This window comes from Podarcis melisellensis, assembly GCF_964234715.1.
Source record: "Podarcis melisellensis genome assembly, chromosome: 5".
Classification (NCBI taxonomy): Eukaryota; Metazoa; Chordata; class Lepidosauria; order Squamata; family Lacertidae; genus Podarcis; species Podarcis melisellensis.
In genome coordinates, this window is record NC_138537.1 from 93,628,449 (window position 1) to 93,652,950 (window position 24,502).

Below are 24,502 nucleotides of genomic sequence, written 5' to 3' on the forward strand. Positions count from 1 at the left end.
GGGCTAAAGATAAATGAGATCCATTCATAGCCACCGTCCTAATGATGATATGCAGCTATTCAAAGCATCTCCTGTGCAGAATGCCTATTTGACGTGAGATTAGAGAATAGCTTCTGCCTGATTCGCACTAGACGGAAGGCATGGAGCGAGGTCAAGGCAAGCATGCGAGGGTACACTGAAAATTCCTCCGAAACAGACAAGCAGCAGCCATGTGTTCACAGCTGGAATGTGCATGGAACTCTCTTCTGCAGCGTCTCTCTACTGACCTTTAGCTTCAGACTCACAGCAGCTGTAAAATGGTTGCCCAGAAACGAAACTGACATCCCTAGATGCAACTCTCAGCTGTCTTCCTTCAGCCCATGCTTCCCCCTTACATAGCGATGAAAAGAACCCAGATTGTAAAACAATTACAGAATAATAATTGGGGAACTCAGGCCATTCCAATTAAGTTGACTTACAGCAGGTTCATGAGGCAAAAACAATGGCCTTACAACCCATTATGACGGCATTCACTGTCCACTAGCTTAAAGGTAAAGGGACCCCTGACCATTAGGTCCAGTCGTGACCGACTCTAGGGTTGTGGCGCTCATCTCGCTTTACTGGCCGAGGGAGCTGGCGTATAGCTTCCGGTTCATATGGCCAGGAGGACTAAGCCACTTCTGGCGAACCAGAGCAATGCACGGAAACGCTGTTTACCTTCCCGCCAGAGTGGTACCTATTTATCTACTTGCACTTTGATGTGTTTTCGAACTGCTAGGTTGGCAGGAGCAGGGACCGAGCAACGAGAGCTCACTCCGTCGCGGGGATTCGAACCGCCGACCTTCTGATCGGAAAGTCCTAGGCTCTGTGGTTTAACCCACAGCGCCACCCCTAGCTTAGGTGGCTTAAAAAGAGAGAAAGGACTAATCTGTCTATGATCACATTGGTCACTCTTGCTAAAATCCTATGTTTATAGAAGCAGAATCTGTTTGAATGGATGGTGTCTTGTAACGACACAGGAAAGCCAAATGTGAGCAAATATGGAACAGGGCTCTCCGATTTGCTTGCTGCTGCAATCCCTTTCACACACACCCCCAAACAAAAAATGCTGTTATCGGGTAAGAGAAGGGGTACAGCAGTCTGCAGGGAACAGGATTGATTAGCAAAAAATGGGCAACGCTTAAGCAACTAATGCAAGGTCACCTGGAGATCCAGGCTGGACTACTGAACTAAATGGAGACAGCAAATACGATTATGATTTTGTATGGGGAAACTTTCTCAAGAGTCCTTCCCTATCGTCCCTTTCTAATGGGAAACAGCTACTTGGGTTCTTGTCCTTCCTTGTCTGCCGACCACATATGAATTATTTCTTTAAAAAACAGAGGCAGAGTTACTCTTTTAGAAATAGTATCTGAAGAAGTGTGCATGCACACGAAAGCTTATACCCAGAACAAACTTAGTTGGTCTCTAAGGTGCTGCTGGACAATTTTTTAAATTTTCTTTAGAAAAGTGTGCTTATTCACATCAAAGGAGCAGTTTGTTAACATAACCGTTATTACTCTATAACAGGGGTCAGCAAACTTTTTCAGCAGGGGGCCGGTCCACTGTCCCTCAGACCTTGTGGGGGACAGGACTATATTTGGGAAAAAAATAATGAATGAATTCTTATGCCCCACCAATAACCCAGAGTTGCATTTTACATAAAAGGACACATTCTACTCATGTAAAAACACACTGATTCCCGGACTGTCCGTGGGCCGGATTTAGAAGGCGATTGGGCTGGATCCGGCCCCCGGGCCTTAGTTTGCCTACCCATGCTCTATAAACATCAGGTTCATATACCCTTTTAATTTTGCTTCCCTTTCTCCTCCCCAGGGTCTCCAAACTCCCACCGATCTTCCAACTTGCTTGGAATTTTTGCTTCCTGCCTTGAGAAGGCAGGTCCTCCTTTGGGTTAAGCGAAGGATCCTTACATTACATTTTAAATTGTGGAGAGGCCTAACCTTTATGACATAATTCACCTAAAACTGCATGGATGGGTCTATCGGTTTGGAAGCAAAACAAAGCCACTCGCCCAACGAATCTGGGATGCAGAATTTCGGTGTCATGTGAGTGAGATGAACAAGTACCCATCAATCAAAGACAATGGGAGAGGTTTTACCCCAGCGATATATCTGTCAAAATTAAAAGACGGCCGTTCACCCTTGCTAGATTCAACATGCTGCCATCTACCTTATTGCGGGGCAGGTATGTGGATAAACCGTATGCAGAGCGAGTCTGCCCCTGTGGCCTGATAGAGGTGGAAACCATCACTCATGTCTTGCTACGAGGTCGTTTTTATGAGGATATACGCTCAGTCTTGATCACCCCCGTTATACAGAAAATTCCAAGTGGATCTGAACCTCAATGCTTAAAATCCCCGATAGAGGATAAAGACCCAGAGATCACGCTAAGGGTGGTCAAATTTTGCACGGCTGCATTAAAACTCAGGGAACAAGCTGTGCTATTACAAAGACTAAGGCCTCAGATGCAAACTCTAGATAATATTTTAGAGGCTAAGACCTAAACCACATTTCTAATGGCTGTCATATTTGTATTGTTTATTGTTATATTCAATTGTTAATTCAAACTTAATTCTATTGTGTTTTATGTTCGCTTAGTACGGTATGTGAAACTGGGTCTGGGAACCGTAATAAATTTCATTTCATTTCATTTCAAGCCATTCACAAATAAAGTTGCTAGATTCTGCACACTGATCCATTCATTTGATGTGAAGTCTGAAGACAAGGACAAGATGGCGTTTGTCCCACAGCATGTGCTATTGATGCTTGTCATGGTTTATTTGAGTCACGCTCTTTGAGTGTTTCAGGTTATTTAGTATTATAGGTTAAGATGAAAGAAAAGACAGTTTTATCTTCCAGAGCAGTTCTGTGCACAGGGTCTCAAGAGGAATGGAGCGGTGGGAGAGCAGAGGAGCTGATATGTCGTATCTTAGCCCAACACTGTACCTCGGAAAGGAAAATTTCAATGTATTAAAATGGATCCAGTGTTATATATTTCCTTTTCCGAGTATTTGACGGCACTCAGTGTTTGGATGTCAGAGTGAGCGTAGATGAGACACGGAAAATCTGTGGCAACATATTACTCAGCTGATAAAACATTTCTTCAGAAATACTCTGTAAGAGAAAGGAAGAGAGCCAAAGAGTAAATATGTTTCTTGTTCTCTCTAACTCAAACACAAATTAAGCCTCCAAGCTTTCCTTGCAACTTTAAAATTTTTATTTATTTAATTTATATCCAGCTCTTCCTCCCGAAAAAGCTTCATAAGGGCACTCTACACATCCAGTGGGAGAGGGAATTTTCAGCTATTCAGATTCATTCCAGCAATAAAACACGCCTCTCAGTTCACAAAATAAACTCTATTTGATACAAACAGCTATTTAACAAAATGTGAATCTATGCCACATATTTGCAAAGTTCTGTTTATCAGCTACAAGGAGCCACTTAATTATATTAATATTATTAATATTAATTAATTATATTTTTATCCCATCCTCCCTTCCAAGCAGCTCAGGGCAACATATATGATGACCGCCCCCATTTTATCTGTACAATGAATCTGTAAGCTGGGGTATAAACTAGGGAGTTCCAAAGCTGAACTGAGATTCGAATCCAGGGCAGGCATTCCATCTGATAAACCACACTATTATTATTATTATTTTAAAAATACTAACAAAACCATGGGATTGGGAGGTGCCTTTTGGCATAAAGTTGATAGATTTTAATTTTAATTTTTTAAAAATAACACCACCACTCAGGGCAATCTATGAACCATTTCTGTTCTAGAACCTATCAAAATTTCTGTTCTAGAACATAACAAAATTTAAAGTGTGTGTGTGTGTGTCTTCATTAACATACCTGCGGTACCAGGAATTGAACCGTCCGAGAAATCCCTCCATCCCATGAAGCCATTTCCATCATGAATCCTGGAAGGAATTCAAAAACACAGTGACCCTGTAAGTCATGGCTCCAACCAGGACTGTATATAATAGAACCTGGCTTCTGTGATTAAGCCACCTGGCTGAGCAAAGCCAGTTAGGCGCTCCCAGTTTTCTACAACACCTTCAGATCACAACATGAAAGGAACTGGCTTGAGTCAAGCATACAAGCTTTTGCCCAAGTTCCACCTAAAGGAGTGTAGACTTTCAGTGGTTCTGCTAGTACAATTCAATGTGGAATAGAATTGGAAAGGGACATCCTTGGAAGAGGAATTCCTATCTCCCCACAACCTCAAAAGCAAGAACAGCTTCCTGCAACATGTTGCTATTCGTACAAGACTTGGCTGGGACTGGAGGCAGGCTAGATTTCTTAGTGCAGCGAAACAAGTCAACATGGTCTTACCTAATGTACTATTGTTGCCGTATTTTTCGCGCTATAGGACGCACCGGACCACAGGACGCACCAGACCATAGGAGGAGGAGAACAGGAAAAAAAAAATTCTCCCCCTCTCTGCTCAGTGCCCCTTCAGCGAAGAAGCAGGAGAAACGGAGCCCCTTCCATTTCTCCTCCCGCTTCGCTGAAGGGGTGCTGCGCAGAGAGGGAAAACTGTGCAGCACCTCTCCAGCGAAGCGAAGCCTGGAGAGCAAGAGGGATCGGTGTGCACCGACCCCTCTTGCTCTCCAGGCTTCAGACAGCCATCCGCAAGCCTTTGGAGGCAGCGGGAACTCCTGCCGCGCTCCAAAGGCTTGCGGATAGCTGCCTGAAGCCCCCGGAGCACAGCCTTTGAAGCCTCCGCAGAGCAGCGGGGTGCCTTCACCCCACTGCCCTGTGGAGGCTTTGCGCAGTACTCCGTCTCCCTGTTCTGGCTTTGGGCTTAGCCGCGCAGCCTGCATTTGCTCTATAGGATGCACACACATTTCCCCTTAATTTTTGGAGGGGAAAAAGTGCGTCCTATAGAGCGAAAAATACGGTAGATCATACAGAGCAGTTTCTTCTATGTTTATGGTGTCTATCTGGTATTTTCAATGGGAAGGCCCAAAGAGTTTATTCTGGTCTTGAAAAGCTCAATAAGACAAAGAGCTCTTGGCATAGTGGATTTTATGATGGATACTCCATTCAGAAGAAAATAATAATATTGATATGCAGTATGGTTCAGCCTGCAATTCCACACACATTTGCATAGTAGTTAAGTCTAGTTTTCAAACGGTTCAGAAATCACTACTTTAGTTGAACATATGAAGTTGACTCATGCTGATTTAGTCTAGTCTAGTGCTATCAAAGGTCTCAGGTCTTTCCGAAGTCTACTATTTGAGCTTTGTAACCAGAGATACCAGGGATTGAACCTGGAACTTTTTGCTTGCAATGCATGCGCTCACTGAGTTAAGGCTGTTCCCATTACTCTTGAAATTGGCATTTCCAAAAAAGGTAGACTATGACTGTGCACTACTAACCTTTAACGCACTTAAATACAAGCTCTGCCCTTTTCAGACACCAGGATATAGTCATTTCCTTAAAACAAAGAACAAAAATTAAAATTGATTAATTATCAATTAAATAGCAGGGGGTTTATATACAGATCAAGACACCCAGCAAATGACTCAAATTAATAAGCCATTGCAACAAGTTAACGGTCACCATTTCTTCATTCATCCAACTTTAACATCTCAAATTTATGGAATATATGGTTGCTCTGTTCACTCAATCCTCACCCCAAACCACTGCCTGTTGCTTGCCCTCCCCCAATATCTTTATTTATACAAGTCTCGTTTCATTTAACAGTGAGACAATGGGACCAAGTCTCTAGAAGGTCTGTGGGCTCTCACTTTCTAGAGGTCTGGACAGCCACCTTGGGGATGATCTAGCTCTATCAAGTCGGAGTTGCACTACATGGCCTAAAAGATCCTCTCCGACTCAGATTCTATTATGCCACAGTCAAACTAGACTGTGATTAAATCGGCTCCCCTGCCATGCACTATGTCATCATACTGCGAAAGCACATTAAGGGTCCCAATCATTTCATAAGCCTGCTAATAAATAAGCTCTGTAAATTCATTCTTGGGTTCTCAAAACACACCAATTTATATCAGCTAATGACTGCGTTTATCTTGCTGCTTTATCAGTTACCATCTGTGCTTTTTACTGTTTTTTGTTTTACGTCGTATTTTCGACGTTATTCACTTAGCCACCTTGAGGACCTAGTATAGAAAGTCGAAGCTTACATTTGATAAAACAAATAACTGTTAAATTCAGGTTAAATTTCAGACTCATTGTTTGGAAGCAGCCAAATCTGCCCCACCATGTCCTACAAGGATAGCAAGACTAAAATACCTAGATTCAGTGAACATGTATAAAATACAGACTGAAGGTAAAACCACAAAACATCTTGTAAACTGGAAACATTTAGAATCAATTTTCTCATGATGCAAATCCTTAACGTCTGTTTACTTAGCCCTTGGGGTTATGTAATATATGAATCAGAAAGAGGAGCAAGGGATAACGGAATACAGATATAGGGATTTTGCAGGCTTAGCGGAAGAAATACTAGATCTCCATTGTAATTTCATCTGCCCACACGCTCTCTTGCTCACATGCAACGTGGGTGTTTGCCGGTGGTTTTTGATCTGCGTCTTGGCAAAGATAAAAACCAGACTCTAAAAAGGAAGGTCCTGTTATTCTGAAGGGAAATTAGCAGCACATTTGGCAGTCAGTGAGGTTACGAGATGATGCCATAAAAGGTTTTCTGGAAGAAACAGGATGTGACACTTGGATGATGACTGCTTTGGATGACAACGTGTGTACTTGTCATTTTGGGTATGCACAGAATAAAAATAAGCCGGGGCACAGAGAACAGCACAGAATTTAAATCTATAAAATTAATCTTCTCAGGAACAGTACGGTCTGTTTATCTTATTTAACAAAATTTCTACACCGCTGGATTGTAATAAAAGCTCCAAGTAGTTTACAAGAAATCTGAGAATTGTAAATAAAAAACAGGCAAAACATTTAAACATTTAAAAAACAATTAAAATTAACAATAGACTAAAGAGAGATTAAAACACAGTAACGTCAATGTGTCTGGATAGGCTTGTCTAAACAAGAACGTTTCAACAACTGGCAAAAAGTACAACAAAGGCACCTGCCTGAAGTCAAGAGGGAAAGAGATCCAAAGCACAGGTGCTGCCACAATGACACAATGATTTGTGAGTCGAGGACCCTAACCCGTGTAGTGGAGAAGTAATGGACATGGTCAAAAGTATTTTAGGTTAACAGGCTGAAACAGGCCACAACTTTTATTGGTTACAGCATGTGAGCGTTATTGGCTTAGGCACTGGATCAAACTACCTATATCAGGTATACCTACCTGTGCAGTGGGGGAGTCATTTGAAGGTTAACAACCAGTGGGAGGAGCTTGTTGATGCAAATACAACTGGAAGCCTCCTCTGATGTCACCGGGGATCGTGCCATGGCCCTAGCCACCAGCAAGGGCACCAGACAGGATCCACGACCGCCGGATTCCTTTAATGGAATACCCAAAATGGGGCGGGGTAGGTGATGGCCACACCCCGCCCCCCCAACACACAACACAGATTCCAATGAGTAACCACCAAAATCGGAAAAGTTGTGACGAATTGCTACGAGGTAGGCAATTCAGTAGTGATGTATGGAAGTGAGAGCTGGACCATAAAGAAGGCTGATCGCTGAAGAATGGATACTTTTGAATTATGGTGCTAGAGGAGACTCTTGAGAGTCCCATGGACTGCAAGAAGATCAAACCTCTCCATTCTGAAGGAAATCAGCCCTGAGTGCTCACTGGAAGGACAGACCCTGAAGCTGAGACTCCAATACTTTGGCCACCTCATGAGAAGAGAAGACTCCCTGGAAAAGACCCTGATGTCGGGAAAGATGGAGGGCACAAGGAGAAGGGGACGACAGAGGACGAGATGGTTGGACAGTGTTCTCGAAGCTACCAGCCTGAGTTTGACCAAACTGTGGGAGGCAGTGGAAGACAGGAGTGCCTGGCGTGTTCTGGTCCATGGGGTCACGAAGAGTCGGACACGACTAAACGACTGAACAACAACAGGCGAAAAAGCAAGAGGCTGGTGCCAATTTAGCCAAATGGACAAAAACTCCTACCAGGCCCCTGGGCAACCAACCAAGGTCCATAGCAAGGTCAAGAGCATAAACCTAGCCTAAAGGGTGGGCGGGCGGGTGATCCGACGTCTTCCAGGAACCAGAATGAGGTGCGGAGGCTGCCGTGGCCGCTTGAATGCGTCTAAACCCTGCCCCCAGGCCAACCCTATTGGCTGGCCCACTGCAGGGCGGGGCAGCAGCCGGGGACCAAACACGTCCCCCTGCCGGCGCAGGAACGGTTCCCCCTCACAACGCCCTCCGTCTGGGAAGAGGAGAGGCTTTCTTACAAGTGAGGAATGAGCATTATGTGGCACTTGCAGCAGCTGCACGGAGGGAGCTAGAAACTCCATCGGCCATGGGGCCAGGGCCAATGGAACTCATTCCTCTGCGCCTCATTTCCCCCTCGGTTTAAGAGCCAGTGTGTGATGATGCCTACACCTGACAGCAGTGGTTTCACCCATGATATACCGCCAGGTGAAAGCGCCACCGTGCTCTGGCCCTCAAACCAGTCCTGGGCAATGTATCAATACCTAGTCAAGGTACTGTATCTTGCTTGTGGCCTACTGGGGGGTCCTGAGTTGCTGAAAAGTGCTGGAGGCTGCTGCCCTGTAGAAATTTGTGCAGGGAAGGGGAGCTACAGACATGCACACCCAAGAAAGACATGGGCCTGATCAGGTGCTCTGAACCATGTGGAACAGCTCTATGGGTCACGGGCAGGCTGGGATCCAAGTCCACTTCCTTGAATACAGTCCGTTGAGCAGGGAAAGGAAAAGGAAGGAGAAAGAGGGGAAGCCCTTTCTTCTTCGTTTTTTTTAGCTAAACAAGCTGAAAAAAATGTTTAGGAAAGATGGAAAAGGGTGGGAGGAAGCTGCCACTCCAAATGGAGGGAGGTTGGAAGAGCTGGAGGGCAAGTTGGGTGGAGAGGGGCTTCAGAGGAGTGGGAAAAAATGTAGAATAAGCTAAAACTAAGAGCAGGGGTTGGCAACCTAAGGCCCAGGGGCCACAAACAGTCCATGGGGGGGTCATTTAACCGGCCCATGGACTCCCGCCTACGACTCGGTCGGCTCCCATGTGCCACGCTAAACCAGTGCAGAGCACAGCGGGAATCGCTTTCCGTGATGCTGACTGGCTTTCCATTGGCTGCAGGAAGCTCCTGCAGCCAATGGGAAACTGCGCATGTCTCCTCTGCGCTGGAAGGAGCATCGGAAATAGCATTCGTGCATGCACGCATAAACACACTCTGGCCCACCGCGGCGTCTGTGGGACCGTGAACTGGCCCAAGCCACAAGAACTTTGCCAACCCCTGACCAAGAGTGATGAGAATGCCTCAGGTGGGAGCAAAAGCTGGTTAGGAGACACCCACTTCCCGCCTGTCCACTAGGTGGAGCTGGAGCCCACCCAGTGACCCTATCATGCAGGAGGAATGATAGGGTCCTCTCTAGCAACGCAATTAGAACCTCCTCCTTAATGGCACCCATTCTATAGACTCCCATTGGTTCCCAGGCCTGGAACTGCTAATATTATCCAAGAGTCTAAAAGCAGGGTGATCCAATATCAGGGTGAGTGGAGACATGCCTAGGTGAAAACCAAATTCCCCTCCTTCCACACCAAAAGAGTTGTTCTTAAGGAGGGGTGACAAATTTTCCCCGTTTCTCTGGAGGGCCCCCATCATTCTGATATGCATTTTCACATATCACACACACGGGCATATGTCAGTAGGCTAACAGAGAAATCCCATTTTCGAGTACAGTCGTACCTCGTTATGTCAGTCTCTGGTTGCGTTTTTTCAGGATATGAACGCGGCAAACCTGGAAGTGTATACTTCCGAGTTTCACCCCACGCGCGCATGCGCAAAAATGCTTTATCGTGGTGTGCGCGTAAGCGGCGCTCTAGTTGCGGACTTTTTCAGGTGCGAATGGTACCCCGGAACAGATCGAGTCCGTAACTAGAGGTACCACTGTATTCTTGTGAATACTGGTGACATTTTTTCTTAGGATCATGATGCAACATACTGCCAGATTAGAGCCAATGAACACTTGGGAATTGTGTGTTTGTGGAATAGCAGAAGTTGCCATCTATTAATAATCACGCCAATCACAATACTGGAATGAGCACACAGCACAAAATCCTATTAATAAACCAGAAAGGGCAGGTATCATCAAGCCCTAATAAGTCAATCAGAATCGATTCTAGATTCTGACGGTGCCCAGAGCTATTTCCTCGCAGGATGTGCCTACCGAGCGACAGAACAAGCAAGCAGGGAGAGGGAGGCAGAATACCAGTGAACAAGATGTGAGTATTTTACTTATGTTCCTACTGCATTTGGGATTGGAGAAACAATAATTGTGGGAGAGAGTGCTTGCTCCTCCTCCCATTTTTAACATAGGTTTTCAAACGGTGTCGAGAACTTCTTAAAATGATGGCGTTAAGCAGCAGCAAGGAGGCCTGAAGTATGTGTTTGTGGTGATGGGGTGGGGGGGGGGGGAATGTAGCTTTGAAGCCAAGCTCTAAAGCATTTTTAAAAGCTCCTTGAAGTTTTCCAGAAGGCAGCTTACTTTTATAGCTGTATCTTTGGAGGAAATAAAGAATTTTTCTTTTGATACTGCAAAAAACCCCACACACCTCACAATGGTTTTAAAACTGAAACTCTTCTCCTGTATACTTTTTTTAAAAAGCAATATAGTATGGTCTGAGAACACTGCTGCACTGTGGAATCTTGTTAAATATAGAGGCTTTTCAGTAGCAAGGGAAATGTACTCTGTATATGCCCATGACCTTTATTTCTGAAGATCACAGTTCCCAATTAGGTTTTTCACATTATATCTTGTAAACTGCTTTTCTACTCCAGGAACCTCTAGACTCCTAGGTCTTTATTCACTGTGGGTCAATGCCCACCAATTTAGGAAACTAGCAGGTCTAGACTAGCAGGGTCAGCCACAATATTGTTAAACAGGAAAAAGCAGTGACTGGTGATAAGTTGCTTACCTCAGACATATCGTGTACCAGCAGAAGAGGAATACTAACTGTGGTGATGTCATGTGTGCAACACACTTTGAGGATATTTCTTAGGCCCATTATTGCAGGATCCCGGGCAGTAATATTACCTGACCTCACATTATCATCCACACAGAGGTGAAAAGTAACATGAATCTCAGAGAGATTTGAATGACGGGTGATGTAAAATTCTCCTAAGGGAAAAATGTTATAAGAAGTTTAGTGATAAATTTAAAACCAAATCTATGAAGGGAGTAAAATGTCGGAAAGTATTTTAGCATTACACCCCAGTTCTGGATATCAGATGTGTTCTATTAGGTAAGAATTAAATATAGTTCGTGTTGTTTTTTGGCAAGATTACATGGTAAAGTGTAAAAATGTACCCCATGCTATTTAACATTTACTTTTGTGGACAAGTAGAACATAGTCAAAACAAGGCAGTGCAACAGTGGACTTACAAATTCATTTGAGATTGTAACTTCTTGACTGTGAAACACAATTTTACTCCTTTGGCAGTTTCTATTGAAAAAGATATTATAAGTTGGACCACTCTCAATTTATATTGTCTTGGGCATATAGCAGCCTTGAAAACAATGATTCTGCCAAAGTTTATGTTTTTATTCTAAATTCTTCCCAGGTATATATCTGATTCTACTTTTAAAAAGTGGCAGAATATTTTTGAATCCTTTAGTGAACAGCGTAAGAGATTTGGAATGTCATTAGTCTTTACTCTGACTCCTGTCAATTAGGTCAACTATTACAAGTAATGCTAAAAATTCCTGTGTGTTTCAATGGAAATGACACGCTTTCCTCCCTGCCTCTTTGCATTGCCATCTCTGCTTCACTTTAAAAACTCTTTCCTGAGTTTGACACGACACGGAAGAGACGGGCCAAAAACTCAGTCCTTTTACATCTTCACTTCTACTTTTTAAAAAAACCACCTAAATTCTAAAACCCCAGAGAACTACTCTCAGTTCTCTGGTTTGGAAGGAAAAGGGCACCACACAGTAGAAAGATATATTTGACAAAACAAACAAATTTTAGCTAAAATGCTGGATTCCTCACTATAAGGTTCAAAAGTTTCCTGGTTTCAGAAAGCCCAAGTCCTTCAGTTATGGTCCTCCTCAATCTCTGACAATGTTTGAAAGTCTATGAGAGACACTACCTTAGAAAAATAAGGGGGTGATTGTGGAAATTTATAAAATGTTGTTGTATTTCCAATATCCAGACTGCTCTGAATCTTGTCAGCTACGGGAGGACGGGAATATTAAAATTACTGAAGCTGAATGGAAAGCTATGTGATCTTAACCTCATTTACACTCTATCTCTGCTGAAGTACAGGAGACTAGCCTGATGGCAAAAGACTCCAATTCACCTGAATTATATTCATTGGAGTCTCTCTGCATATTGTTGGTGGGTTTGTCAGGTTAAGGAAGTGCTTTTTCACCTGTGGAGGACTATGCCAGAGTGGCAGATTTTTGGAAGATAGTATTTACCCAAATCACACAGCAACCTATTAAACCAGATCCTTTGTTAGCTTTTCTTCCCTTTGTGCTTCAAGGTGACACAAATCATTCTTTAATTCACAGAGACCTGAATTAGGCTACTGGTTGCGACCCATCTCAAAATTGCCTAGCACTGGGAAACTCTGGGGTGCCTTTCAGTTAAAGCATATTTGGCAACTAGCTTTGAATGATAAATCGACACAGGAATTTTAAAAAGACTGCAATATGAATTCTAGGAAGGAACGCATCTAACTGAACAAACTGCATAACAAAACGTACCAGGTAAAATATTTGATAGGTTTTGTTCTATGTTCTTAGATTTATCTTCATTGCCATTGTTTCTGTTTCCTGAATCTGTAGATGACAAAAAAAATTAGTACATCATGTGTAACTGAATGTATCTTGGTTATATATTACGTCACACAAGGAAAGATCCAATTATTTTCTACACAAACAAGGAAGAAGCAACTGGAACATTTATAACTCAAGCAGCAGCGATCAATCGAAACTTGAGAATTAAAACAAAAATTCTGTGTGCAGAAATGTATTCTTAAATGACACTCTTGAAATCCTTATTTCCCCTCTTTTTTACTGGTAAGGACACTAGAAATCGCTTTCAGTTTATATTTGAAGGAAAGCAACTACAACTAGTACTGACCATGCAGTCTCTTGGATTTACTGCTGCGCTGTGTCCTGGCATAAAGTACAACCTGCTGAACAAGTTCAAGCTGCTCCTGAATCCCAGGGAAGTGGAAGTCTGTGCACTCCTGGCAAACTGTTGCAAAATCTGGAAGAAATGAAAGCAGGACTGTAGATCTCAGTGGAGAAGAACCTGGTTTATGAGCCAGAAGTTCACATGATTGAATACTTTTCTGTGTAAAAACATTCCCTTCACATGGAAGACTAGGTGTCGGGGAAAGGTTCAAGCATGCAGGAGGGCTTTGATTTAAATTAAAAACCAATGATTTAAAACCAGCAAGGGAAAAAGGGTGCAAACCTGACTACTGAATAGTGTTAATTTACAGCTAAACAGAATGTTATTTATCCCGTTTTTCATTCTTACAAGTGGGCCTTACAACTATTTGTCTGTGTGATGCACTTCATTATATCGAATGAGAGGCGGCTGCCAAATGATCAATTGTATGTTAGTTCGGGCAAAAAAAGGAAGTAGTCATTTAACTCTTGACCTGAACTCAAGAGGAAGAAATCCAATTCAATGAGGACGACTTACCTCTTTTGATCCCACTGTATGAACTGATGCGATTATCCACTAACAAGACCAGGCCACAAAGAGAAGTTGAATAAAGCGACAGTGCCGTTTGAAGCCTGTGGAGTTTGACTCCACTGCGGTGATGGCGCTTGTGCTTGCAGAAGTCCAGCATATCTGCCCTCAGCAGTCTCAAGTTATGCATGGTTTTCAATTGGGCTCCTAGGCAGGAGGAAAAAAATAGGATGTGTTTGAAAGAGACAGGGAGTGGGAGAAGGACCAAAAGGAGCTCAAATCACCTCAGGAAAAGTGAATTTTATATAAGCATGTCCAGATACTCTACTGCTGGGGCTAAAGCTAATCTAAAATACACCGTAAAACCAGTTATCTGATCCCACATATAGAGGGAGCAACAGCAAAGATCAGAGCTATACTGTATGTCTCAGTTTAAAGATGTTTAACTACTGTTAGCATTTAATATCTAACCACACACATTCTCGCCCCGAAGGTGAACATATATGTTAGATGCTGGTGTGGTAGCTCAAGAGCAAACAGGCAAGACTCCAACCTGTCTTTCCCAGGCTTTATTATTAATACAAACTATTTACAGTGCAGAGCGTCAGAAGTCCATGTCCACTTAGTCACTAGCAGAATCTGGGCATGGCCGGTCTTTGTACCTCCCCCAATATAACAGTCACAGAATCATAGAGTTGGAAGAGACCACAAGGGCCATCGAGTCCAACCCCCTGCCAAGCAGGAAACACCATCAGAGCACTCCTGACATATGGTTGTCAAGCCTCTGCTTAAAGACCTCCAAAGAAGGAGACTCCACCACACTCCTTGGCAGCAAATTCCACTGTCAAACAGCTTTTACTGTCAGGAAGTTCTTCCTAATGTTTAGGTGGAATCTTCTTTCTTGTAGTTTGGAACCATTGCTCCGTGTCTGCTTCTCTGGAGCAGCAGGAAACAACCTTTCTCCCTCCTCTATGTGACAATCCTTTTATATATTTGAACATGGCTATCATATCACCCCTTAACCTCCTCTTATCCATGCTAAACATGCCCAGCTCCCTTAGCCGTTCCTCATAAGGCATCGTTTCCAGGCCTTTGACCATTTTGGTTGCCCTCCTCTGGACACGTTCCAGTTTGTCAGTGTCCTTCTTGAACTGTGGTGCCCAGAACTGGACACAGTACTCCAGGTGAGGTCTGACCAGAGCAGAATACAGTGGCACTATTACTTCCCTTGATCTAGATGCTATATTCCTATTAGTCATGTGACCCCCATCCTTCTCCTCCCCTCTCTGCGCCCAAACCTCCTGCGCAGAGTGGGCGCTGGCAAAGGGGGACATCCCTCCTCTCCGGTGGTTTGCTCAAGCTCAGTGTTGGGGCTCTCCCTTGCATCTTCTGGTCCCTGCACCCCCTCCCCACTGGAGGCGGGGCTTTCCTCCTCGCCAGAGGAGGAACTGCTTTGCAAGATCTTCGGAGGCTCCCTGTAACACAACTGCCCTTCCACCTCTCGCCTCTGAGCTGATGGCAGTTCCCTGACAATATATATTCTCTTAGTAACTTGTGAAAGAACAGACATGTGTAGTGAAATAAGCCTAGTAGACTCACCCCAGTTCAGAATAGAAATTTACTTAACCATAGTGCAACAATGTTTTGATGAAGGCAAAGTACACCAGTTCAGAGAGATATCAGCAGCAAGTCTGCTAATATTGCAGCAATATCAAGCAACTCAAGAAATAGCCGAGGTGGGTGGAATACAAAAATATCTAGAAAACAATAATCTGACTTCAGGGGAAATCAGACAGTTTTAGCATCTGTCTATTTGAAATAAACCCATTTTGGGTCCATTTGTATTTAGAAAATCATTTGGGCTATTAGAGAAGACACATCAGTCATGACTGATGCGATTTCCAAAATGAATTACTTTTGCTGGTGCACAAAACTTTCTTTACACTAAGTAAACTTAGTGATGGAATATCTGCACTTGGCACAACCTTTTTCATAAGTTGTAATCAATACCAGCCAAGCTTTTCAATGAATTTTTACTCGCTGATGTGGTTACCAAGATAGGTTTAGATCACAACTTAAGACATGTTTCAAATTTTGGTAATTTGTGGCCTGTATGTGTGTTAAGCCATTGAATATGGATATGCGGACAAACATGTTCAATCTGGAAATGAATGAAAAAGTGGCTGTGAGAAAAAGCTCTAGACGTTCAATCTTTCCCTTACCCAGATGAATAGTGAAACTTTCTTCCAGCTGTCTCTGGTCTTCAAAAAGCCTCCCATTGCCTTCTGCAGATTCTCTCCACTGATTGGGTTGGACATTTAATTCATCACTGAAATAAAACAGAGAAAATGACGCTAGACTAAGCTTTCTGTCCCCCACTGCCTCCATATTTATTAATTTGTCAGGAACAGGCATTTTACCCTAACCATGTGAACTGCAACAGCTTCAAGGGCAGAGCTACAGAGAGCCCGTGTGGTGCAGCAGTTAAGAGTATTGGACTAGGATCTGGGAGTCCAATGTTCAAATCCCCACAAAACCGTAATTGCTTGATCCTGAACCAAACGCTGCCCTTCAGCCTAACCTACCTCACAGGGTTGTTGCAAGGACAAAATGGGTAGGGGAAGAGCTGTCCTCAAACCTTTGAGCACTTTGTTAAAACAAACAGCGTAGCACAGAGAAACATAGCCAACAGGCAACCAGCTGCCACCTTCATATTTAGGTCTCTGGTGCTGATCTTGCAACACAAGCAGACCCCCTTGTTGTGACAGAGAAACATCCTATCGAAGGCTCTCCCACCTCCTGTGTGCTTTTAGTTCACTTTAGGGTGTGGATTTTCTACACTAAAATAACAGTTCCATAAATTAATCCAGGACTAAATTGAACATTTGGCCAGAAGACACGACGGACCCCAACATTCCTAATCTGCTCCTTCTAATTAGTAACTAACAGATATAATCCCTAATCAGTAAGTTTAGAAGAAAACTAAGAAGGGTACCCGAGTGTGGTGCCAGGGTTTTTCAGGTCCTCATGAAGCTTTACCACCCATTCCTGATACTCCTGTTTCTGGATAGCTGTGGTTTGCTTCAGTTCATTGTTCCACTTGTTCTCCAAAGCCTAAAAGGAGACACTGAGTCAGCCAATTGATTAACAACAAATGAGCTGCCCAATTTATTCCAACCAGGTACTTCATTTACCTGCTGGGATTCAAAGTGTTGTGCTGCCAGCATGTTTACGTCTTGATCCGATAATGACTTCCCCAGTTCTTGCATCACCTTATCCATTTCAGCACCTTGCCTACGATAAAAATCTAGTCAGAAAAATTTTGTTCATTTGTAAAAAATAGTTATGCATCACAATTTGGCCTTGACAAGAGACCACCCCCCCGCACCATAAGCATATGTCAATAGAAGAAAAGCTGAGAATAAATACAGTGGTACCTCGGGTTACATACGCTTCAGGTTACAGACTCCGCTAACCCAGAAATAGTGCTTCAGGATAAGAACAGAAATCGTGCTCCGGCGGCGCAGCGGCAGCAGGAGGCCCCATTAGCTAAAGTGGTGCTTCAGGTTAAGAACAGTTTCAGGTTAAGAACGGACCTCCGGAACGAATTAAGTACTTAACCCGAGGTACCACTGTATCTTAAAAACAGCATCTTTAAGAAGAGCATAAAAGACAATCAGCACTAAAAACCATTAAAGGCTTGGTGGAATAAAAACCACAAAGCGTGGGGATGTTAAATTTCCTTGGGGGGGAAAGTTCGTGACAGGGTTTCTGCCACCAGAAAAGGTTTGTCTCCTATCACTGCCATTATGTCAGCTGCCCTCCAGATGTTTGGAACTGCAACAGCCAGCCTGGCCAGATGATGGGGCAGGGCAGTTTACATGCTACAATATCCATTTAGCATAGGCTTTCTTCCTTTCTTTGAAAAGGTAGGGAGGTTTACAGAGCCCAGGAAGCAAATCTGACAAGCTTAAAAGCTCTCTCTTCCCAGTGGGGAAAACCGGGCACAGAAAGAGCTTTTAAGCTGTCTACCTTGCGTGAATTTTATATGTGCAGTATCAGCTGCCCAGCCACCAAGTGTGTGAAGCTGAGATCGCGCAAGTTAAATGTGTGAAATAGTGACCTGCCCCCATGAAGTGTTTCAAGAAAATTCCATACTACACAGCTAGTGGCCAGGATCCAAAGAACTATGACCCTAAAACTAGTTCTATCAACTTCATAAGGAGGCTTATTAAGACCCTTCCATGGTTCTTACTTTTAAGTTTGTAAAGGACTGCAGATTTGTTTTTAATCAACAGTGTCACACACACTCAACTCTCTGGCAAAGGAGGTACATTGAAAAAGGAGGTGCGTTCAAAAAAGAAAATCAACTGTCTGTGATTCGGTTCCTTACAGTATTTAAATCTCTGGTAGTTCTTTAGAAAAATAACACACGCCAGATTAATTTCTTCTCTCTTTATAATAATTTTAGGACTAACAGACTAACCTTTCTCGTAATTTTTTCAGTTCCACATCTCTTTCACTTATCAGTTCAGAGATGCTAACAAAATAATTGTGTTCCAGATTTAACAGCGTTTCAGAAGCAGGAGAATGGATAAGATCATGATAGACATCTGCAAAATCTTCATCCCAGCTTGGGTCTTCAGGTCTTGCATATTCCAATGTTGCCTGGAAAATTATAAAATGATGATAATGGTCCCTGCACATGAAAACTCAAAAAAATATATTTTATTGTTATACTGATTGGTTGCCAGTGGGACATTTTTGTTTTGATAAAATTTGTGGGTTTTTCCCTTGAAGATTTTCCCTCCGTGGTTCAGAATCCACGTGCTGACAACTGCTATGGACGAGACGCAGCCATAACTAGCAAACTGGTGATCTCTCCGTCATTCATTCTTGTATAGCAACTGTCAATAACTCAAATAAAGCGTTTTTTTTATGCTCCAACAAGATGCTAAGCACAAAAAAGGCATTTCAGTAATTTTGCCAACTGGCCCAAAAAAGGTTGGTGATCCCTGATTTGGGCCATAGTTTCCCAAGAGGTGTCACATAGTTTTAAGATGCTGATCTCAGGTAATCCGTCAAAAAGGGGCTTTGATTCAGAACTATGATTCTTAATTTGGAAGTTGATGCCCATAGTCCCTGGAGAAACAGGATTTATGAAAGGAATCTGTGAGTACTTGAATTTGATCAGGGGACACCATGGCAGAATCATCTCTATGTAAACTTTTCATAAATCCCTGTTAGCTGATATTTGACTCCACTGATTGAACCAGATTGATCCAGTGGCTAACGACAGCCGCTGGGTATGTGCCTCAACAACAGCGGGTATGTATCACATTTATTGGGAATGCCCTAAGATACAGGATTTCTGAAAATTAATGTGAGATACAAGACGGCTACAATTCACTATTCGATTCAGTATCTTACTATTTGGCTATATAATATTTATATAAGGTTATGAAGATATGAAAATGATTGGTGAGCATATGCCAGTTAGAAACACTGCCAACCAGAATCTGAGAACACACCCCAATCACACCATGGAGGTTTTCATTCCATTGTTCTGCATTGTTTCAACTTTTAAACTTCTGTTGAAAAAGTTTCTATTCCATCAGGCTTATTTAGGCTATTAAGAATACATCTTTCTACAACAGTTAGCTGATTTCTGATCTTAACTATTTTATATGTTACTTTCATTGCATAGGTTTTATGTACAATTCTTGTAAACCACTCTTGATATTTTTTTAGGAATAACAGTATATAAATATTTTTACAAATGAATATAAATAATCCCACAGAGGTACAAAAAATTATTCGGTATTATTCTTCCTTTTAAACCCCATTTGTTTTGAATAATTACTGATTTTCTGTGTTTATAAGAATCTTTAGAAAAGGCAGTAAGATAACTTTAAAATGTTCTTTATCTGCATTAAAGATTGTGAACAGTATGTTAAATACAGTGGTACCTCGGGTTACGTACGCTTCAGGTTACATACGCTTCAGGTTACAGACTCAGCTAACCCAGAAATAGAACTTTGCTTCAGGATGAGAACAGAAATCGTGCTCCAGTGGCGCGGCAGCAGTGGGAGGCCCCATTAGCTAAAGTGGTGCTTCAGGTTAAGAACAGTTTCAGGTTAAGAACGGACCTCCGGAATGAATTAAGTACTTAACCTGAGGTACCACTGTAATATCAATGGCTCCGACTGTCAGTGTTTAACAGTACTTTCCTAGCACAAGTGATTTTATTGATCAATGCAAACTTAATGCAATATGGTAGATTACAGATGTAATCAAATTATGTTTGTTAGTGTACCACATACCTTTAAACAGATAGGAGTGGGGCACTTCAGCCCTCCAGATGCTTCTGAACTATAACTCCCATCAGTCCCAGAAAGAAAAAAAACAGTACCACCCATCTTTTTTATCTGTTAATAACTTAAATCCATTCATGTGCTATCAACTACAGTAGAACTACTTATGACTGCCTCTACTTGGGCCCGATCCAAGTTGCGACTGCGGCAAACCCGGAAGTAAATACCGGTTTTGCTGCGATTCGCGCACCCGCAGAAGTGGCTGCCGCCGTCTGCACATGCGCAGAAGTGCGCTGCCACCAAATGCGCCTGAACACAACGGCACTTCTACCAGCGACCTGGATCGACTTACAGACAGACCTCCAGAACGGATTACGTCCGTAAGCAGAAGTACTTAAAAAGATTCTGTGCAAGCACACACAGTTCTTAAGTATCTAATATATAATGCATTAATAACATTTTTGCCAGTGTTTGTTACAAAAGGAAAAAAGCAAACAAACTCAAAAGCAATTCATGTAGTAGCAGAAAAAAGGAAGGCATAAGCCAAAGATGAAAACTCAATCAGCCTTCTAGCAATAATTAGTTGGTAATGCCTTGCGAAGTAGTTTGTGTTCAAATTAACCATCATTTGTTAAAGCCAGAGAAGGGAGGAAGGCAAATAACTGAACAATGGAAAAGCAAACTCCTTCTCTGAGCATGGATCCCGATGGAGACAAAACTACAGCAGTTGGTTCATGTATTTCTAACCAGAGAGTGAAATATCCAGTAAAGAAGGAGTATGCTACAAAAATAAGTTCCAGCATCATCTTCTGAAGCATATATAATGCTACGGAGACTTCTTACCTCGGTATAAGTTTTGGCCCAAGCATTTGCCAGTTGGTGTAAATCTACTTTGCCAGACTTTACAGCTTCCAGGGCTGCTTCTGCTTCTTCATCGTGATCTTTTATGGATTCCTCCTCAATGAATCTATTCAGGGATTCTTTTAAATCTGAAATAATGGCAGGGGTTATTTGGGGGGGTCATCCATCAACTAAAATGCTTATCTTTTTAATTTACAGTCATTATAAAGGGCAAGTTCAATTTTTTAATGGTTACTAAGAGGACATTCATAGGAAAGGTTGTAGGTTCCACACATTTGGTGTTCAAATCCCTCATATCCGATTTAATATTTTTATGCATTACAGTTTGGTGGTCTGCTTCACTGGTGGAGGGATCATTCCCACAGCAGAAAGAAGGGAGGAGGAAGAGTTCAGAGAAGGGAGGGAGGGAAGGAAGGAAGGCCCCCCCCCCCGATTTTTTAAAGAGGAGGGGAGGAAATCTGAGATCAAAATTAAAGCAAATTATCTGAGATCAAAATTAAAGCAAAAATTAAAGGCAGAGTTAAAGGGGAAAAAACCAAGCACAAGGGAGGAGAACTCCAACAAATGCCAGTCCCATGTCTCTGTCTTGGGCTAAACACAGTGCAATTCATCACATGAATGTATCCCATGCCATCTAGATAATATGTCTATAAAGCACACAGTTTATTAGCCACTGTGGCAAACAATGCCCCTTTTAAAGTGATAATTCCATTATTTTAAGTGATCACAGTATCTTGTGGGTCATTTTATCCAAATGATGTGACTGAATACGCAACAGGAGTTTCCTCCCCACCCTCGGATCTGCAGGGGAAAATAAGCAGCTATGAGTTATAGCCTCAACTTCCCTACACCCAAAAACAGAGTTTTGCATGTGCAATGGGTCACCTATGTATCTCCCTCCGACGTCTGCGGATGGCATTAGGTGAAATCCAAGTTCTTTAGAGGCCCTATGCAACTGTGAGAAAGTCTATGTTTGATGGTATAGAACAAATCCTTACCATTTTCTATGAAGCATGGCAAGTTGTAAGGACGCATCAGATGCCTATGCAAATGGGTAGCACTTTCTTGAACTGGGAATTTCAGAGGAACTGTAAGCACAAAACGTTGGTTTCCAGCCCTGAATTCATACAGAAACCCTCTCTCCTTACTACAGATTGTTCCTTGGTCACCCTTCATTTCAAAGGCTTCCTGCATTGAAGCAAAAGGAGAATGCTATTACTGTTATATCTTTACACAAACACAGAGAAAGGGGAAGGGAGCCAGTAAGTGAATTTTTTAAAAGGTAAAACAAAAAAGGAGATTGAAGACATTCACATTCGTTAAAAAATAAGGTATTTTCTTATTTTATTCACCCTGCAGAAATTAATATTGCAGTAAATAAGATTTGCAGGTTTCCCCTGGACTAAAACAGGACACATTCACAGAATAGCACCACTGTTGTTTATTTTTAAAGTGGTGGGTTGGTTTGTTTGTTTGTTTCTTTGTTTCTTTCAAAGATCTGATAAGGCAATTGCAACCTCCAGTTAAAAAATGAAGTTTACAAACAAAGTACAGACAGATACCATTTTAGGCACATCTAATATTCGTGTGGGGACGCAGGTGGCACTGTGGGTTAAACAACAGAGCCTAGGACTTGCCAATCAAAGGTCGGCGGTTTGAATCCCCACGACGGGGTGAGCTCCCGTTCATCGGTCCCTGCTTCTGCCCACCTAGCAGTTCGAAAGCACATCAAAGTGCAGGTACATAAATAGGCACCGCTCTGGTGGGAAGGTAAACGGCGTTTCCATGCGCTGCTCTGGTTCGCCAGAAGCGGCTTAGTCATGCTGGCCAAATGACCCGGAAGCTGTACGCCGGTTCCCTCAGCCAATAAAGCGAGATGAGTGCCACAACCACAGAGTCGGTCACAACTGGACCTAATGGTCAGGGGTCCCTTTACCTTTTAATAGGTATGTGACCGTGCGCACGTGCATTGCACTGAACCCGGAAGTTACCCCAAAAGTCACAAAAAGGGATGGACTGAGGTCTTTGCAACTTCCTTCACACACTCCTTCAAGGAAGGCAAACAACATAATAGAATTAAAACTTCTACAAAAAACGGTTTAAAACAACCTTCCGAAAAAGATTTTAGTATCTTACAGGGGGGAACAACCAGCTACTATTTTGAATAGAAACATTTCTGTTAGGGGTGAGAATACGCGACAACATTTTGTTGTAAGCCCCATTTTAATACATATAAAACCACTTCAACACACATAATTTTACGTGTTTCTTTAAGCTTCTGAAGTTAAATACATTTTAGGAAATATGTACAAGCTCAAGAGGTTGCTTGGGCAGGCCTGTTTGGACAGGGTGTTTTACAACAGGGCTGCTGCATCTTAAGACCCCGGAACCTGAAGCAGGGTTGATGGCTCCAGCCTACTGGGGGGAGCAGGGTGCATGTAGAAGAAAGTGTATTGGCATCCACAGCCTACAGCAGGGGTCTGCAACCTTTAAGACAAAAAGAGCCACTTGGACCCGTTTCCGAAGAAAAAAAAACTGGTAGCCGCAAAACTCGTCGTTATAAAAATAACATTTTTGTCACCTTTTTATTATTTCTTTGTTTGACCCCTCAGAATGACTCCTCCTCATAGAAATAAACGTTAAATTAACAAGTTACCTTTTTGTGTGTGTGTGTTCTTCACTCCCCTTCAAAACAGTGACCAGCGTACATGCCCCCTTTCAATGCAGTGACCAGCGTACATGCCCCTTACAATGTAGCGGGTGGACAGGTGGGCAGGTGACGTCGGGACGGTGCGTGACTAACGCAAGCACCGCCCCCATGCGACGTCACAGCCAGTACAGCCCCCGCCACATTGGGGAGTGTCTGGGTGCACAATGCGCCTCCTCCCCTCGCTAGTATCCGCCCCGGAGCCGCGGTAAAGGGGTAAAAGAGCCACATGCGGCTCCGGAGCCATGGGTTGCAGACCCCTGGCCTACAGCATTTAGATGTTACAAGTCGTTTGTCTGTGTATAATTTTTCCCAGTTACAATGAAATTCAGATGGGAAGGACTAGAGGAAGTCAAGCAATATGTTTATGAGGTTGGAAGTTTAACTGATTAATCAATTTGTACTATTCATATTTTTTTCTAGCTATTTGTTTTATTTCTTCCTTTTCCTTTTTGTTTCATCTGTTTTACAGTATGCGTTATATGTGTAAGAAACTGAATAAACATTATTGGGGGGAGGGGAAAGAGTCTCCCTCCCCCCCCTCCCTCCCCAACCCGGCCTTCGCCTGAGGCGACACGGAAGACGCCCGTTAATCCGCGTCTGCCTTGGAGAACGCAAGGAAAAACCCCACAAACTCACCCGCTCCTCAACCCGCGCGCTGCCCTCCTTCGGCGGAACGCCCCTTTCCCACGAGACGCGAGTAACCCGCGTCGGCCAGGACACGCCCCGCCCACTTTCCCGTCCCCTCAACCTTCTCCTCACGGGAGAGAGAGCGAGCGAGGGAGGGCGC

General features: G+C 43.1%; 3 protein-coding genes across 4 annotated transcripts in view; 1 reads left to right on the forward strand and 2 right to left on the reverse strand.

Annotated features, from left to right (window-relative positions):
• RAD51AP1 (RAD51 associated protein 1) overlaps nucleotides 1-24,502 on the forward strand; it is a 100,954-nt gene that overhangs the window by 62,892 nt on the left and 13,560 nt on the right. The window lies entirely within an intron of this gene.
• The window catches only part of FGF6 (fibroblast growth factor 6), a 187,593-nt gene that overhangs the window by 24,565 nt on the left and 138,526 nt on the right, over nucleotides 1-24,502 (reverse strand). The gene's annotated exons all lie outside the window — the stretch shown is intronic.
• On the reverse strand, nucleotides 3,001-24,465 carry FERRY3 (FERRY endosomal RAB5 effector complex subunit 3; the record flags this gene model as incomplete). Of its 2 annotated transcripts, XM_081911768.1 has the most annotated exons (14): nucleotides 3,001-3,155; nucleotides 3,898-3,965; nucleotides 5,430-5,487; nucleotides 11,095-11,297; nucleotides 12,888-12,962; nucleotides 13,267-13,395; nucleotides 13,840-14,037; nucleotides 16,053-16,159; nucleotides 16,826-16,944; nucleotides 17,025-17,124; nucleotides 18,317-18,498; nucleotides 20,988-21,133; nucleotides 22,004-22,193; nucleotides 24,352-24,465. In XM_081911768.1, the coding sequence occupies 13 exons, from the start codon at nucleotides 22,179-22,181 to the stop codon at nucleotides 3,063-3,065; spliced, it is 1,656 nt and encodes a 551-aa protein (XP_081767894.1). In that variant the 3' UTR covers nucleotides 3,001-3,062. The 2 variants fall into 2 exon arrangements, with proteins under 2 accessions (XP_081767894.1, XP_081767893.1); XM_081911767.1 differs by lacking the exon at nucleotides 24,352-24,465 and having other exon boundaries at nucleotides 22,004-22,199.